Consider the following 17,024-nt stretch of genomic DNA (forward strand, 5'->3'; position numbering starts at 1 on the left):
CATCCCAAAAATCTGTCTTCCTCTACTTGGGCAGTCAAGGCAAACCGTTTCTTTGATGGGTGGGGTTCCTGACCTCTCATAGTGGGCAGGGAGGTACTTACTGTGTCTTCTATCCCCCTATATCTGTTTTTTTTTCTTCTGTCTTTGTCTTGGATACCCTAGCTGGGAGGGAAATAGTCAAATGTATAGTTAGTTTTGGGAGATGATATTTTTTTGTCTTGTAATCGTAAATCATCTCTCTATTATGCACTGTATGTACTTTGTTTTATTTACATATTATATATGATTTATAAACAGTTGAGTGTATTTCTTTTAGTGGGGACCTATGCTCGTGTCTGGATGAGACGTTAAGGTGATCTCAAACTAAGTACTTTTATTCAGTTCTGTTTGACAAAGACAGTGGTCATTTTGATAGGGAAGAATCCATTGGAAATGTAGGAAATGACTATATTTTGTCTCAAATTCCTGCTTTCTAATGTTCTGATTCCACCGTTGAAGTGTGAAGGGTTGGCAGGTCTGAATAAGGTTAGATGTTCGATATGCTGGGTGGGGTTCCTGACCTCCCATAGTGGGCAGAGGGGTACATACTGTGTCTTCTATCCCCTTATATCTGTTTTCCAACATGCTTTCTGTCTTTGTCTTGGAATGAGATTACTTGGTTTTGTCCTGGCTGGGAGGGAAACAGGCAAATGCATATTTATTGTTTTGGGAGATGATATTTTTTTCCTTGTAAATCATCTCTCTGTTATGTATTATTATATTTGTTATTTTAAATGTATAAGGTAAGCATTTGAGTGTATTCCTCTATGGTGGATTTTGTGCTTTTGTCCGGATGAGACGTATAGGTGATCTCTTGGTGGTATGCTCTTGGAATCTACATCTGATCCCTATTTGTTCCCAGTTCCCCCATGTCTTACTTTCTCTTGGGTGCTTTAATTGTGATTCTAGAACTTTTTACTATCCCATTTTCTTCCTTTTTGCTGGCGCTGATATAACCTAAATGTTTTGCAATCGCCTTAAAACCCTTAAAAACAACAAACAGATGTTCGATATTTTTCATACCATTAAGTACACGAAAATAAATAAGTAAAAATAAAAAGAAAGAAATAGGAAAAACAAGGAAGCTGTTTTTTGTGTAAAACTCTTATTAGATTTATTCAACCTTTTAATGCAAGATCATCATTTCACAGATTTTCTTAACCTGAATTTTCATTCGATTCCGAGGTCAATATTGGATTCGTTAATTTCAAATGAAAACTGATCTCATTGGCCACTTTTGTTTTTTCTTGCTAGAATTAGAATTAGAATTGGAAGCATTTTGCAATGGCCGAATTCAATTCTATCAACAATCATTATGTCATTTTTTACTGTGGTGGTCATATATATATACATATATATATATATATATATATATATATATATATATATATATATATATATATATATATATATATATATATATATATATATATATATATATATATATATATATATATATATATATATATATATATATATATATATATATATATATATACAGGGTGTTCATAAAGTCTGGATACATGTAGTATTTTACTTTTTAATTTTTAATTTATGCTATAGATTGTGGAGATTTGGCTGAAAAATACTTTCAGAGGTCACGTGTTGTTAAAGTACGATTCATTTACATCCCAATTGAATAAGATTCGTTTTTTAAAAGAGGAATTTGTACTCTTACCATGTACCCAGACTTTATAGACCACCTGTGTGTGTGTATATATATATATATATATATATATATATATATATATATATATATATATATATATATATATATATATATATTTTTAAAAAATAATTTTTTTTTGTTTATTATTTAATTATTTTATTTTATTTTCTTTATCTATTTATTTATTTTTTTCTTCTTTTTCTTTAAAAAAAATAATTTTGTTAGGAGAGGGTAAGGGTTACTTTTGGCAATTGTTTTTGAATCACCGACTAATTTCGAGTTCAAAGGTCATTTCAGACGGTGACTTTTTGAACAATTATCATGTTAAATGGAGGTCGATAATTACGAAATAAATAAGAGGATTTATTTTCTTCTTCAATCATTTGTCCGGAAAGAATAACAGAGGTGCCAACCTTACGTAAATAAAAAAATGCGTATTTTTACGCATTTTCATTGCTTATTGATTTTATTATAGCTATTATGGGCTAATTGCTCATTATCAGATTTGGTGCTAATTAATTAGCGTTTTTTTTGCAGAATTGTACGCTTTTTCTTTCTCTTAAAACTCTTACTCATTCTGGATCTCCATTGTACACATTTACAAGGACTGGGGTTGGCAGCTCTGTACTTCAGACTTAACTCATTCAACCCTAGCACTGACTATATCCGTAGTTTACCCGGGTTACTTTTACCCCATGCCTATTTATTACATTTTTATGTTGCAAATTATAGGCGTAGTATCAAAGCTAATGTGTTTTTTAGTTTTTACATGTTAATGGTGGTTGAATAAAACTATCTATACACATGCTTATTTTTAATACATTTTTTCAATTTTGAAAAGTAACAAAACCCTAGGATTGAGTGAGTTAAGAAATCACAGTATTTGTAATTTATAATCATTAAAAAAATTATGCGGGTTGGGTGGAAAGGGGCGGGGGGATTAAGCTGCCATATGCGGGTGGTTGGATGGGAGCATCACCCTTGAATCATATACCTATAATGTTCGCATGGGTATACGATCCGATAGTGATGTCGTTTCTTCTTCTCTTTACTAGCCTATCCTGCTTCTTTGGTTTGTGATTGTATTTTTGACGGGGGATATTTTTTTTTTCTGTAAATCTTCTGCCTGTTTGTTCTTGGTTATTTATAATTTAGCTTATGATATCTTTAGGTTATGATTTTGATTGACATTTGTACTATTTTTGTTAGATTGCTTGTTTTTTTGTTTCAGCGGTCTCTCATATAACCTCAATTGTGTTGGAAGAGACCTAAAGCAACAAACAAACAAACAAAAACAAAAAAGCTGCCATATTTTAAAAAGATGCAATGCTGAACAATGAAAGTTTCAATTTATTTGGAATCCCAAACAGAATATTATTATGTGCGTCTTTCCAATCCGAACTCCTCCATTTCCAGCATTTTGTTGTCCGGATTATAGAGACATCCGGATAGTGGAATCAGTCCCTATACTATAATGTACAAATAAAGAAGAAAAAATATCCGTCCCCGAGGTAACCTGACCGGATATTGGGGACATCCGGATTGTGGAGTTCTGGATTAGAGAGACGCGATACATTAATATATAACATTTCGAGTATGTTTACTTCGGCGTGCACTTATTTGCAGGTCTGATAACCCTATTGTATGTATGTATGAGTTGCATTGTACGGCACCTATAAGGTGCTATGCTACATCAGCATAAAAGTGTCACGGTCACAGGGAATCCACATATTGGGACCAAGCACGTCTGACTGTTCCTGGCTAGAGTCACAATTTCGTCAATGGGCATAGAATAATCCAGCCCATGTAGTAGAGTGCCTTGCTGATAACCTTATTCATTATGGGCTCATTGTTGTAATGGAAATAAAAGAAAGAAGAAAAAATGACGCAAAATATTGTCCATGATAACAATGTCAAACTAGGCCCATGAGTGGGTTCAGTTGTCAGACCTGTATATATGTGTACATGTCGGTTTACTTCTTTATAAAAATATCATTATAATATATTGTCAACATTTCAAAAGACTTGACCCCATGGTAAAGTAGTGTTTAGGGCACGCCTCTACCTACAGTTTTCAAAAGGCCATGTGGTCTTGTCGTCGTGGTATGATTCTCGCTTTCGGTTCGGAAGGTCCTAGGTTCTAGCCTCGCTCGGCGCATCGTTGAGTCCTTGGAAAAGACTCTACTCACATTCTCTCACCGTACTCAGGGTGTAAAATGAGTACCTGGCCGTTAACAGCGTTGTCTATGTCCGAAAAGATTGTATTATATATTGCCTAACAGGCATCATGTCACGTCCTACATGTTAAATGTTGCTGTTGGCCAGGGACCCCTTGTAATGCGCTTTGAGCATGTTTAGGGGATATTGCGCTATATAAAAGCTCATTTTTTTCATATTATTCAGTTAACTCCTTACTCTAGAAAACCACGTATTTAATATTTGGTGAGAGTGAGAAAGATTTTCATGAACTTTCTTTTGTGCAATTTGCTGAATTTTCAATTTTTTCACATTCTCGGCTTCACTCGAAAGCAAGTTTTGCCTTAATTTGGTTTTATTCCTTTTCAATCTAGATGCAGGGTTGCCTTTATGTAGTGTAACGAGTCCTGTTCGCTTTGCTCATAAGAAGACAACAAAGTCCGTGTTAAAAACATTGTTATAAAAACCTTCTTTACAATTTACAAACATTTTCCAAGTTCTACCCGAGACAATTTTAGATAAATTTGGAGGTCACTCTATGTGCAATATAGGGAATGAGATTAGCGGAAGAGTAGCGTCCCTTGATTGGACGTCAACGTTATGCATTTTTGTACAGAAATATGAATAATAAATTTTGTATTTGAGCGCTTGGCTTGTAGTTGGTTTGTTTACGAATAACTTCTCCACCGGTGACTTCCAATCAAGGGACGCTAATCTCATTCCCTATTAAAATATTGTTGTGTATTAGTATTACTCTGTGCAAAAAAATATTGTGCAAGAACTGATCACAAATCTATAGACTATGGGACGTCGTGCATTTTAAATGGACACGTCCACCAGGAAATAAGTTTAGTAAATGTGACTAGACCTGTAAATTCTCAGTCAATTAACTGAAATCAGTCAATTTGTCAAATTCAAATATTAAAAAAAGGAAAGAAAGAAAAAAGTGAAGAAAGAAAGAATTCACAAATCGTAGTCGCATGACCGTAAAGTAATTAGGAGTGTTCCATAACGCTACGCATATCTCATGGGAGCCGTTCATATTAACGATGGATTTATTGCCAAGGCTAAGCGGCGCTTTTTAGAATTGGCGTGGCAGAACACATCCCAGTGTAATTTCACACAGCCTTCGTTAAATTATTTTTTCACTTTCCAACCTGTCGTGATCCCAACGGTAGCCAATTTTAACTGAGCCGCCGAGCGATAAATTTCACTGTTTCATCTAAGCCAAAATTGACCACATTTACAAGCTGGGCTTTAAAAGTATAAAAAAAAGTAAAATGCGAATGCCGGAAGTAACAGCTGATAATGGGAGACACCTTTAAATCGAAAGTTAGATTAGGATAGATTGCTACAAGCACATTTCGATTGCCTCACGTTGTAAACAAACTGGTTGACCGTTTCTTCACTGATTGGGTACCTAATTATAAGGAACAATGTTAAGTAGCCTAATTAATTCCAGTGCAAATCAGGACGTTTTCTGCCATTGTTTTGCTCAAGCCCAAGTGAGCTTGCGGTTTTGTGGTGATTTACCTTCATTTCGATTCTTTGATTTTTTCCGCTACGCCTGCCGAAGTTTCTTTTTGATAATTCACTTCTACTTCTACTTAATAATTCAGTGTATTTGCCAGAAGTCATATTTATTTAAGTTTTTTTTCTGTCATTAACTGATTGAAAATCAAGTTTGCTCATTGCTACATTATTCTAATTATGTTCTCACAATGGCTGAGCTGTTCGTGGATCGCAATTCAGACTTGTCAAGCATCGATAAAGATGTGAGGAATAAATTCAATTGGTCATGGCTAGAAGTTAAAGATGATAATGATGATTATTTTTCTGACTATGTCAGAAAAATTCCAGAGGCAGGAATATGACTTTGATGAAATGAAGTCATCTTTACCTATATGAATGACATGCTTATTTAGCATTCCTTCTACATCAAATTATGGCAGTCATACTTCCAGTAAGAAATAACACCCACCATTTTAATGTATTGTATTTATCACTCTCCTCTCCAATGATGCCCTTATTAAAAAATAAATAAATCAAATCTTCAGTTTGTCGAAGAGTTTCAGTCAATTTTTATAGAGCTCATTTACAGGTCTATGTGACCCTTCGCCTCAAAACGGTATTAAGTCGGGTTCGTTAAGATGTTGAAAATTGAATTTATAGCCAGAAATATCAGTCTTGTGTTGAGTTTGTATGTTTATTGAGAAGAATGGATACCTTATTTTAGGGTGCTAATGCCAACAATTTATATTTTTTTGACCAGTTTATCATTTAATTCGGCTTCTAGGCATCTGTCTCTTTCCAATATAATACCGTTCTGAGAAGATGGGTCACAAATCGCTTCGATCATGATGCTAAACTGTGGATGGGTACGAGCTACAGTGGTAATTTAACCCTCTCCTTACCAACCATAGGAAAATCGTCACATTCGTTACAACAGATGATACAACCAACATTTTTCTTATTCAAATTTCTTTTGTACATCATACAATTTAAAGAATATGAACAGTGTGTGGTAGAGCATTTTTTGCTAAAGAAATTATGTATCTTATGGCTATTATGTCTGAGAGAGAAAAATAATCTTTTTTTTTTGTGTTAGTTGGGTCGTGTGAAGTTTGGGGAAATTTCTGAAAATGGCTGGTACGGTAAGGAGAGGGTTAATGATATTGATATGCCTTTTATTATACAGTGTTGAGCATATGTCAGGATAATGTTATGAATTATGTATTATTTACTTTGCATAATACTTCGAGTGAGAGCGCCCACTAATCACAAATAAACAATATAACAGCTCAAATATTATGTAAATGAGTACAGTGGAACCCCAGTATAATACTGTCGTACTCTGGAAAAACCCATATTTAAAAATTTGGCCAGAAAACTCGTCCTTCAAATATCTAGCGATTTAAATGACTCTCATCTTGGCAAAAACTCTCAAACCTGGGACTTTGCAAAGTTAAATATATGGGGTTTTCCAGAGTACCTACGGCAGAATAGTGGTGGTGGGGCCAGCCTAAAATCCCTGTTATTTTATAATCCAGTTTTGTTATAGCAGAACTTCAAGGGAAATAACCCAAATGGCTAACTCTCTCTCTCTCTCTCTCTCTCTCTCTCTCTCTCTCTCTCTCTCTCTCTCTCTCTCTCTCTCTCTCTCTCTCTCTCTCTCTCTATCTATCTATCTATCTATCTCTCTCTCGCTCTCACTCTCTCACTTTCAAACAGACAGTTTATATATAATATATATATATATATATATATATATATTATATATATATATATATATATATATATATATATATATATAATATATATATATATATATATGCTCGAAACAATATTGTAGAAGTTGATCATAAATATATTTGAACATTTTATCAATAGCTCCTTTTGCATTTATCAAAATTGAGCGCTATTATTTCATGGTTTTTGTTTTCATCATTCATATATATATATATATATATATATATATATATATATATATATATATATATATATATATATATATATATATATATATATATATATATATATATATATATGTATATATATATATATACACACACACACACACACACACACACACACAAACACACAGAGAATATTCACGGTCTAAGCCTAGACTAGCACTCGATTGCTTTTTATAACCGTTTAGGCTCCTCAAAGTCTCTGCTATAGCCAATAAATTTTACAAAAGGAAAAGAGGGAGAAAACTAAAACGGGATTAAATTTTTTTAAAAACCCTTATAATAACCGTGTCCCATTTATATCCGAACCCGTTATACATGGGTTCCACTGCCTTTGATAACTTGAGTATTTGAGATAAGGAATTGAGATAGGGTGAAGTAACAACAATCTTTACAATAGTAGAGGGCTTGTGCTTGATCGACGTGCACCTATTTGCAGGTCTGATAACCAAATTTCTTATGGTCTTATTGTTGGTAATGGAAATCTCTAAAAAATGACGCAAATAAATATTGTCCAATACAACAATGTTAAACTAGGCCCATACGTGGGTTGGTTCGGATGTCAGACCTGCATATATGTGTACACGTCGGCTTGATTCATCATGTCGGTGATAGCTTGACATCGTCATTGTCATTGTCCTCTGAGTACTTGGACGTGTCTTCTTCTGAAAATTGGGATAAAAATAGAAATAGTGACGTAGAACACAGAACAGACCTGCTATTTTGATTTTGTTTTAAAGGGTTTTACGGCGCTTGTAACACATTTAGGTCATATCAGCGCCAGTCAAAAGGAAGAAACTTAGATAGTAAAGACATTCTTTATGTACAATTATAAGGGCTTGAAGAAAAAGTAAGACAGACAAACAGATTTAGATTCCAAGAGTACATTATGTGCGGCTATTTGGTCTAGTGGTATGACACTCGCTTTCGGATCGGAAGGTCCCAGGTTCGAGCCTCGCTCGGCGCATAGTTGAGTCCTTGGAAACGGCTCTTTACGGACATTCTCTCACCGTACTCGGGTGTAAAATGAGTACTTGTCCGTTAACAGCGTTGTCTCTGTCCGAAAAAAAATTGTAATATATCGCCTAACAGGCGTCATGTTCCGTCCTAAATGTTGAGTGTAGCTGTTGGCCATGGACCCCTTGACTTGTAAAGCGCTTTGAGCGCGTTTAGTGGATATTGCGCTATATAAAAGCTCAATTGTGACCCATCGTCTCAAAACGGTATTATGTCGGAACGAACCATATGCATAAAAGCCTAATTAAATGTTAAACTGGTCAAAAATATAAATTGTTGGCATTAGCACCCTAAAACATGATATCCATTCTCCTCAATAACACATACAAACTCAACACAAGTCTGATATTTCTGGCTATAAATTCAATTTTCAACATCTTTACCAACCCGACTTAATACCGTTTTGAGGCGAAGGGTCACACTTTATACGTATAAACCGATCCAAACCTTCGGTAAGAATTTCTTTAATGGAATTTTCAAACTGTTTTTCATCATCCTTGGTGTCGTCTGGTGCTGTGTCAAAGCTTGACACGGATGGGTAGACACGGTAGTTGATGGGTTTCGTCGTTTCCGGTTTTGGAATGCTAGAGGGAGATAGTAATAATAGTGGCTTGAGCTTTGGCATTCTTCTTCCCTCACTTTTATTATTATTATTATTATCAACATCATCATCATGACCTTCATCATCATCATGACCTTTATCATCATCATGACCTTCATCATCATCATCATCATCATCATCATCATCATCATCATCATCATCATCACCGCCATCTTCATCATGACCTTCATCATCATCATCATCATCATCATCATCATCATCATCATCACCACCATCACCATCACCGCCATCTTGTCAGTTATTTAATTAATTAAGATCACCAGTTTATAATTTATTTACTCATTATTTTCTAATAATAACGTACTGTATCTCCTCGTACCTTCTATTCCTGATTCGAGTGAAGTGTTCCTCCAATAACGTATGACAGATTGCCTTAGTGGATGATTCTCCCTTCCTCCCTACCAGCCAGTAAGTCTTCATCTCTCCTTTACCCTAGGAAAGCACGGAGATACAATGTTTTTTGTTTTTGTTTTTAAGGGTTTTACGGCGCTGCAACACATTTAGGTTATATCAGCGCCAGTAAAGAGGAAACAAATGTGACCCATCGTCTCAAAACGGTATTATGTCGGAACGAACCAGATGCTTAGAAGCCGAATTAAATGTTAAACTGGTCAAAAATATAAATTGTTGGCATTAGCACCCTAAAATATGGTATTCATTCTCCTCAATAAAACATACAAACTCAACACAAGTCTGATATTTCTGGCTATAAATTCAATTTTCAACATCTTAACCAACCCGACTTAATACCCTTTTGAAGCGAAGGGTCACAAATGGGATAGTAAAAAGTTCTAGAATTACAATTTAAATCACCGAAGTGAAAGTAAGACAAAGGGGAACTGGGAACAAATAGGGGTCAGATGTAGATTTCCTAGAGCATACCACCAATGTACTTAGTTTGAGATCATCTCTTAGTCTCATCCGGACAAAAGCACAAGACCCAACAAAGAGGAATACACTCAAAGGCTTACATTATACATTCAAAATAACAAATATAACAGATTTCCTGGTCTAGTGGTATGACACTCACTTTCGGATCGGAAGGTCCTGGGTTCGAGCCTCGCGCTTGGCTCATAGTTGAGTCCTTGGAAAAGACTCTTTACTCACATTCTCTCACCGTACTCAGGTATAAAATGAGTACATGGACGTTAACAGCGTTGTCTCCGTCCGAAAATATTGTAAATCGCCTAACAGGCGTCATGTCCCATCCTACTCCTACATGTTAAATGTTGCTGTTGGCCAGGCAAGGACCCATTGCAAAGCGCGTTGAGCACGTTTAGTGGATATTGCTCTAAATAAAAGCTCATTTGTGACCCTTCCCCTCAAAACGGTATTAAGTCGGGTTGGTTAAGATGTTGAAAATTGAATTTATAGCCAGAAATATCAGACTTGTGTTGAGTTTGTATGTTTTATTGAGGAGAATGGATACCATGTTTTAGGGTGCTAATGCCAGCAATTTATATTTTTGACCAGTTTAACATTTAATTCGGCTTCTAGGCATATAGTTCATTCCGACAAAATACCGTTTTGAGACGATGGGTCACATTTTATAAAGCTCATTTTTTATAGCAAGAAAGAATATACCTTGATGGGAAGTCGTCCCCTGTAGACTGTGGCGTACTGTGTTCCCTGAAGGCATTCATGGCAAGGCTGGGTAAGATGGACTCGACCAGGCTGGGGGAATGGAAAGGGTTAGTAGTAATAGGCTTCAACAGTCGTGACGTCACTTCCCTCGTAATGACGCATAGTAACCTAGTAATTGGATTCAATAGTCTGAGGTCACGTCGCCCAGCAACGGCGGCAATCGTTGTTCTAAACAAAGAAAATCGGTACTTTTTATTCTTCATGCTGGCTAGAACTTTTCATATTATGTCTTGTGATCAGAATGTGTAAAAGTCAAAACATGATCAGATTTATAATGTTTTTCCCCCCCTCTGGATACGCTTTTATGCTCGTCGAAGAAATAGTTCATAAGGGCGTCCGCCATTGTTCCGATAGTTTAGAGCCAGTTACTAAGTTACCATGCGTCATTACGAGGGAAGTGACGTTACGACTGTTGAAGCGTATTGGTTCTAAACTATCGGAGCAATGGCGGAACAAACGCCCTTATGAAATACTTCTCCGACGAGCATTAATTAAAGTGTATCCAGAGGAGATAAACATTACAAATCCGATCATGTTTTAACTTTTATACATTCTGATCACATGGCATATGAAAAAGTTAATATTATGTAGTTCTGACCAACATGAATAATAAAAAGTACCGATTTTCTTTGTTTAGAACCAAGCTGCTCGTTGCTGGGCGGATGTGACATCAATTGAATAGTATTGATATGGAAGGAACGAAGGTGAACTCACTCAGATTGTTTGTTAATATTTAATAGACAGCCCGTTAGTGATAAGTTCTCATAAAATTTATATCAATCAGACTATATTATAAACGATAACGGTTACACACGGATTAATAAGTGTGTTTGTACGTTATATCCAGCTGGCGGATATTGTGAGTATTTTACCGAAACGCATAGCATCAATATAAGACATTTACAAAATCACTAATCTGACTAAAGCTGCCGCTGTCTTTAAAAACACAGTCTATGCAATGTTAACCAAATGTGACCCTTCGCCTCAAAACGGTATTAAGTCGTGTTGGTTAAGATGTTGAAAATTGAATTTATAGCCAGAAATATCAGACTTGTGTTGAGTTTGTATGTTTTATTGAGGAGAATGGATACCGTGCTTTAGGGTGCCAATGCCAACAATTTATATTTTTGACCAGTTTAACATTAAATTCGGATTTTAAGCATCTGGTTCGTTCCGACATAATACCGTTTTGAGACGATGGGTCACAAATAGCACATACTATGTTCTTCAATAAAACGGCAGAAAATCCCTCATCCGTCTGAAACGTGGATTTGAACATTGTACTCACCACACTGTTGGTCAATATAAGGCATTTTACAAAATCACTAATCTGACTAAAGCTGCCGCTGTTTTTAAAAACACAGTCTATGCAATGTTAGCCAAATAGCACATACTATGTTCTTCAATAAAACGGCAGAAAATCCCTCGTCCGTCTGAAACCGTGGCCTTCGTAAAGTTATGGCCTGATACCGTAGCCATCATTATGTTATAGCCTACTACTGAAATTCAAAAGGACTGGCAGTTTGACGTCATTATTTGTTTTTTTGCACCGCCTTGTGAGTTGTCGTTAGTAAAGCTCAAGGAAACAAGTGGTTTCATTGGTTGAACTATTGAATACAACTCACGATTTGTTTTCTTTTGTGGCAAAAGACTGGCATTTTGACGTCATTTTTTGGTCAGTATCAGGCCAAAACTTTACGAAGGCCACGCTGATACTGACCAAAAAATGACGTCAAAATGCCATTCTTTTGCCACAAAAAAAAAAAAAAAAAAAAAAAAAAACAAATCGTGAGTTGTATTCAATAGTTCAACTAATGAAATAACTTGTTTCCATGAGCTCTACTAACGACAACTCACTAGGCGGTGCAAAAACCAAATTATAATGACGTCAAACCGCCAGTCTTTTTGGGTTTCAGTATCAGGCTATAATATAACGATGGCTACACTGAAATCAGGATTTGAACATTGTACTCACCACACTGTTGGTCTGCATCCTGGCTGCCGTGTTGACTGTGTCACCAAACAAACAATACTGAGGAGTCCTTTTGCCCACAATACCGGCCACAACACTACCCGTGTGCATCCCTGAGCAGGTTTTGGAGAGGAAATAATATAAGATAACTCATTGTTAATTCACTCAATCCTAGAGATTTTCGCTACTTTTCAAAATTGTGACCCCTCGCCTCTAAACGGTATTATGTCGGCATGATTAAGATGCTGAAAATTGAATTTATAGCCAGGCATATTAAAGAATTAAAGAAGCTGATATACAGAGAGGTGATAAGACCTGGAATGAGATAAAAAAGTTAGCTCGGGATAGAGAAGGATGGAAACTGTTTGTCTGTGGCCTATACCCTGACCCAGGGTGAAAAAGGCAATGATGATGATGATGATGAATATTAAACTTGGGTTGAGTTTGCATGCTTTATGAACATCATATTTTAGTGTGCTAATTAGAAATCATTCAATTTTTTGACCAGTTTAATTTTATTTTGACTTTTTAGCATCTAGTTCATCCCGACATAATACCGTTTTGACACGCTGGGTCACAATTGGAGAAAATAAATGTATTAAGAATGAGCATGTACACAGATAGTTTTATTCAACTATCATTGACATGTAAAAACTAAAAACATTAGCTTTGATACTACGCTTATAATTTGTCTCAGAAAAAATGTCATAAATGGGCATGGGGTAAAAGTAACCCCGGGTATACTACGGATATAGTCGGTGTTAGGATTGAGTGAGTTAACTCTCTCCTTACCAGCCATTTTCAAGATTTTCCCCAAAACTTCACACCCAACTAACACAAAATAGATTTTTTTATCACTCAGACATAATAGTAGATAGTAACATTCTTGCGATAAATAATTTCTTTAGCAAAACATTCTCTATACAACAAACTGTTCATTATCTTTAAATTTTATGATATACAAAAGAAATTTGAAAAAGAAAAATGTTGGTTGTATCGTAACGAATGTAACGATTTTCCAACAGTTGGTAAGGAGTGGGTTAATTTGAAGTAAGTGATGAGTAATTTTAAAACTTTTAAAATCATTTAAAAAAAAAAAAAAAAAAAAAAAAAAAAATTAAAAAATTGAGCTTTATATAGCGCAATATCCACTAAATGCTCAAAGTGCTTTACAAGGGGTCCCTGGTCAACAGCAACATTTAACATGTAGGACGGGACATGACGACTGTTAGGCAATATTACAATTTTTCGGACAAAGACAACGCTGTTAACGGCCAGGTACTCATTTTACACCTGAGTACGGTGAGAGAATGTGAGTAAAGAGCCTTTTCCAAGGACTCAACTATGCGCCAAGCGCGAGGCTCGAACCCAGGACCTTCCGATCCGAAAGCGAGTGTCATACTAGTGGATATTGCGCTATATAAAGCTCAATTTTTTTAAATTTTTTTTTTTTACCAATTAAAACTTGCATTCCTTTATCGGTGATGGGATTCTTGACGTGTTCTGCGTTCTCCAGCAGTTCTAGGGCAAGACCAGCCACCCTTTGGGCGTGGTCTACACACCGATCAGGCACGCCCCCTGCCACCATGTACACACCGTCTCCAAGCGTTTCAACCTGTACGCAAAATGGATTGAACAGTAAAATTCGAGTACAAACTAATGAAACCAAAATGAATGGGGGGTACCCCCGACAGTTCAGTTGGTAGAGCACTCGCTTCACACGCAAATGGACCGTGATCGATCCCGGATGCAGTCGAGATTTTATTTCTGCCCCCCCCCCCCCCCCCAGCCCCCACATGTCCACCCAGCAGTGAATTTGGGTAGCTGAGTCTTTTTATATTTGACGGAAAGTACTTTGCGATAGACTAGCGTCCTATCCAAAAGATAGCAAGCAATTACTATTGTTCGTTTCACGCTATCTAAACCGGGATAAAATCTGGCTCCATGGACCGAATCGCTCTGAAGGAATGAAAAAATATACACACGTTACCTAAGTGAAACAATAACAACAACAACAGAATGTAAAACAACAACAACAACAACAACAACAACAACAACAACAACAACAACAACAACAACAACAACAACCAAACGAGCAATAATTTTAAAATATTAGTCGATAGGGAAAAAAAGTGTGATGTAAAAAAAAAAACTGGTTCCTATCTCATTGGTAGTGTAATAGACAACGGTCAAAACATACAGGAACAGCTGCCAACATGTAGGTACAAATGGGGGCTCCAAGAATCACCAACATGCCCAAAGTGCAACCACAAGATGCAAACCACCTCGTACTAGATTGCCCAGGGACGAAACTGGAAGGGGATTTGAAACCATCAACAAATGTGATGATGACTTCCGAACCTGGATTGATACCTTGAACATAGAAGAAGTGTAGCCGAACGATACTACTACTGGTAGGGTAAAATCACTCTTTTGGAGGACTGGATACATACCTTGTGTCATTATCGTCTGGTTTCAGAGTGATGGCTTCTAATTTTCTAGTATAAATAATGTACGCTGGTCCTCAATAAAGATCATCCATCCTCGCTCTTTTACGTCCCGTAATCCTTAGAATCTGCCTATACACCCTGCTACTTACTTATTTACTTATCCGAACCAGGGACCACCTGAGCTCAAGCCCTTCGGTCTTGTGCCATGACGTAGAGGTTAGACGTCTTTTGTAGTTGTTCCAGGTGACTATACAGTGTGTTACTGATGCTTGGACTTGGTGGGAGGAATGTGTATCTGAGGTCTTCAAGAGGTTCACATTCAAGCAAGTGGATACACCCTGCTACAAAAAGTTATGCTACGCAATTATTCAATATTAATCCCCTAGATGACTCGTGGTTACATACACACTTCCAAGGGTTTTGGAACCGGAAAAATTAGGTGTGACGTCACAACTTTTCTACCCTATTGAAAAAGGTTTCGCTTGACTTTAAGTTTCATAAATAAATATAATAAAAATAAACTTCCCTTTATTCATCCAATAGGGGAAATTTGTCTCCATGGTCTATTCCATGACCCAGGCGTCAGCAGTAGTGCAACGCTGCAAATTGAGCTAGGGCGAGGTGACTTATTCATGGCCACACAAAGCGCAGCGGAGGGTGATCGAGCTCGGTACCTACCTTTCGGGTACGAAGCAAAGACCGTACCGCTGAGCTAGCTACGCTGCCATGTTGACATTTTGCATTTTGACATTCTCCACTAACCTTAAAGAGCTGATGCTTGTCGACTATTTTGTCAAAGACTTGCGTGGCGTTCTGTACACACTGCACCACCTGGAATGGCGTACCGTCTGTGCAAATGTCTGGAAACTCGACTAAATAGCTGAAGAGGATGGTGACCTGGGAAAATGACTGAACAAATAGGCGGAAGAAAATGGATGAATAAAGGAAAGAAAAGAAAAGAGAAAGATTAATATATATATATATATATATATATATATAATATATAATATATATATATATATATATATATATATATATACATATATAATTTTTTAATCAATGTAAAGCGCATTGAGCATTATATAATTTTGAAAATGCGCTTTACAAACGCCATCTATTTTTCTTCTTCTTCGTCTTCTTCTTCTTCTTCTTCTTCTTCTTCTTCTTCTTCTTCTTCTTCTTCTTCTTCCTCTTCCTCTTCTTCTTCTTCTCTTCTTCTTCTTCTTCTTCTTCTTCTTCTTCTTCTTCTTCTTCTTCTTCTTCTTCTTATTATTATTATTATTATTATTATTATTATTATTATTATTATTATTATCATTATTATTATTATTATTATTATTATTATTATTATTATTATTATTATTATTATTATATTATTATTATTATATTATTATTATTATTATTATTATTATTATTATCATTATTATTATTTTCATCCTCATCATCATTATTATTATTATAGTAATTGTGTTGATAAAGGGAACATATAGTAAAAACAAAATATAGCCATCAGTCTGAACTTAATTGTGCGGCGATGTGATCTAGTGGTATGTCACTCGCCTTCGGATCGGAAAGTCCCGGGTTTGAGTCCCGAGCAACGCATAGTTGAGTCCTTGGAATAGGCTCTTTACTCCTATTCTCTCAATATACTCAGATGTAAAATGAGTACCGCCCATCAATAGAGTTGTATCTGTCGGAAAAGATGGAATTGTAATATCGCTTAACAGTAACAGGCGTTATGTCTCTTCCATGTTAACTGTTGCTATTTAACTGTTCGTTAAACCTAAAACACGATCTGGTAGAGGCAACCGAGGCGTCCCAGTCCGATGACAGAAATACGAAAGGCTCATAAGTCAAGTAAGTGACATTTGTTTTCACCCCAATGAAACAGTAATTAACACACCACTTGCTTGAATGTCAACCTCTTGAAGACCTGAGATGC

General features: G+C 36.1%; 1 protein-coding gene across 2 annotated transcripts in view; it reads right to left on the reverse strand.

Annotated features, from left to right (window-relative positions):
• Nucleotides 1–7,474: 7,474 nt before the first annotated feature.
• Nucleotides 7,475–17,024, reverse strand: part of LOC144977777 (soluble guanylate cyclase 88E-like) — a 145,796-nt gene continuing 136,246 nt past the window's right edge. For both annotated transcript variants that reach the window (XM_078923169.1, XM_078923168.1), the window contains 7 exons: nt 15,845–15,991; nt 14,088–14,247; nt 12,636–12,745; nt 10,601–10,690; nt 9,336–9,448; nt 8,842–8,978; nt 7,475–8,042 (listed from right to left, as the gene is read on the reverse strand). In XM_078923169.1, coding sequence (XP_078779295.1) covers nt 7,978–8,042; nt 8,842–8,978; nt 9,336–9,448; nt 10,601–10,690; nt 12,636–12,745; nt 14,088–14,247; nt 15,845–15,991 — 822 coding nt within the window. In that variant the 3' untranslated portion in view covers nt 7,475–7,977. The remainder of the gene's footprint in view (nt 8,043–8,841; nt 8,979–9,335; nt 9,449–10,600; nt 10,691–12,635; nt 12,746–14,087; nt 14,248–15,844; nt 15,992–17,024) is intronic.

This window comes from Berghia stephanieae, chromosome 8 (genome assembly GCF_034508935.2).
Source record: "Berghia stephanieae isolate SIO BIC M18660-M18661 chromosome 8, UCSD_Bste_1.3, whole genome shotgun sequence".
Classification (NCBI taxonomy): Eukaryota; Metazoa; Mollusca; class Gastropoda; order Nudibranchia; family Aeolidiidae; genus Berghia; species Berghia stephanieae.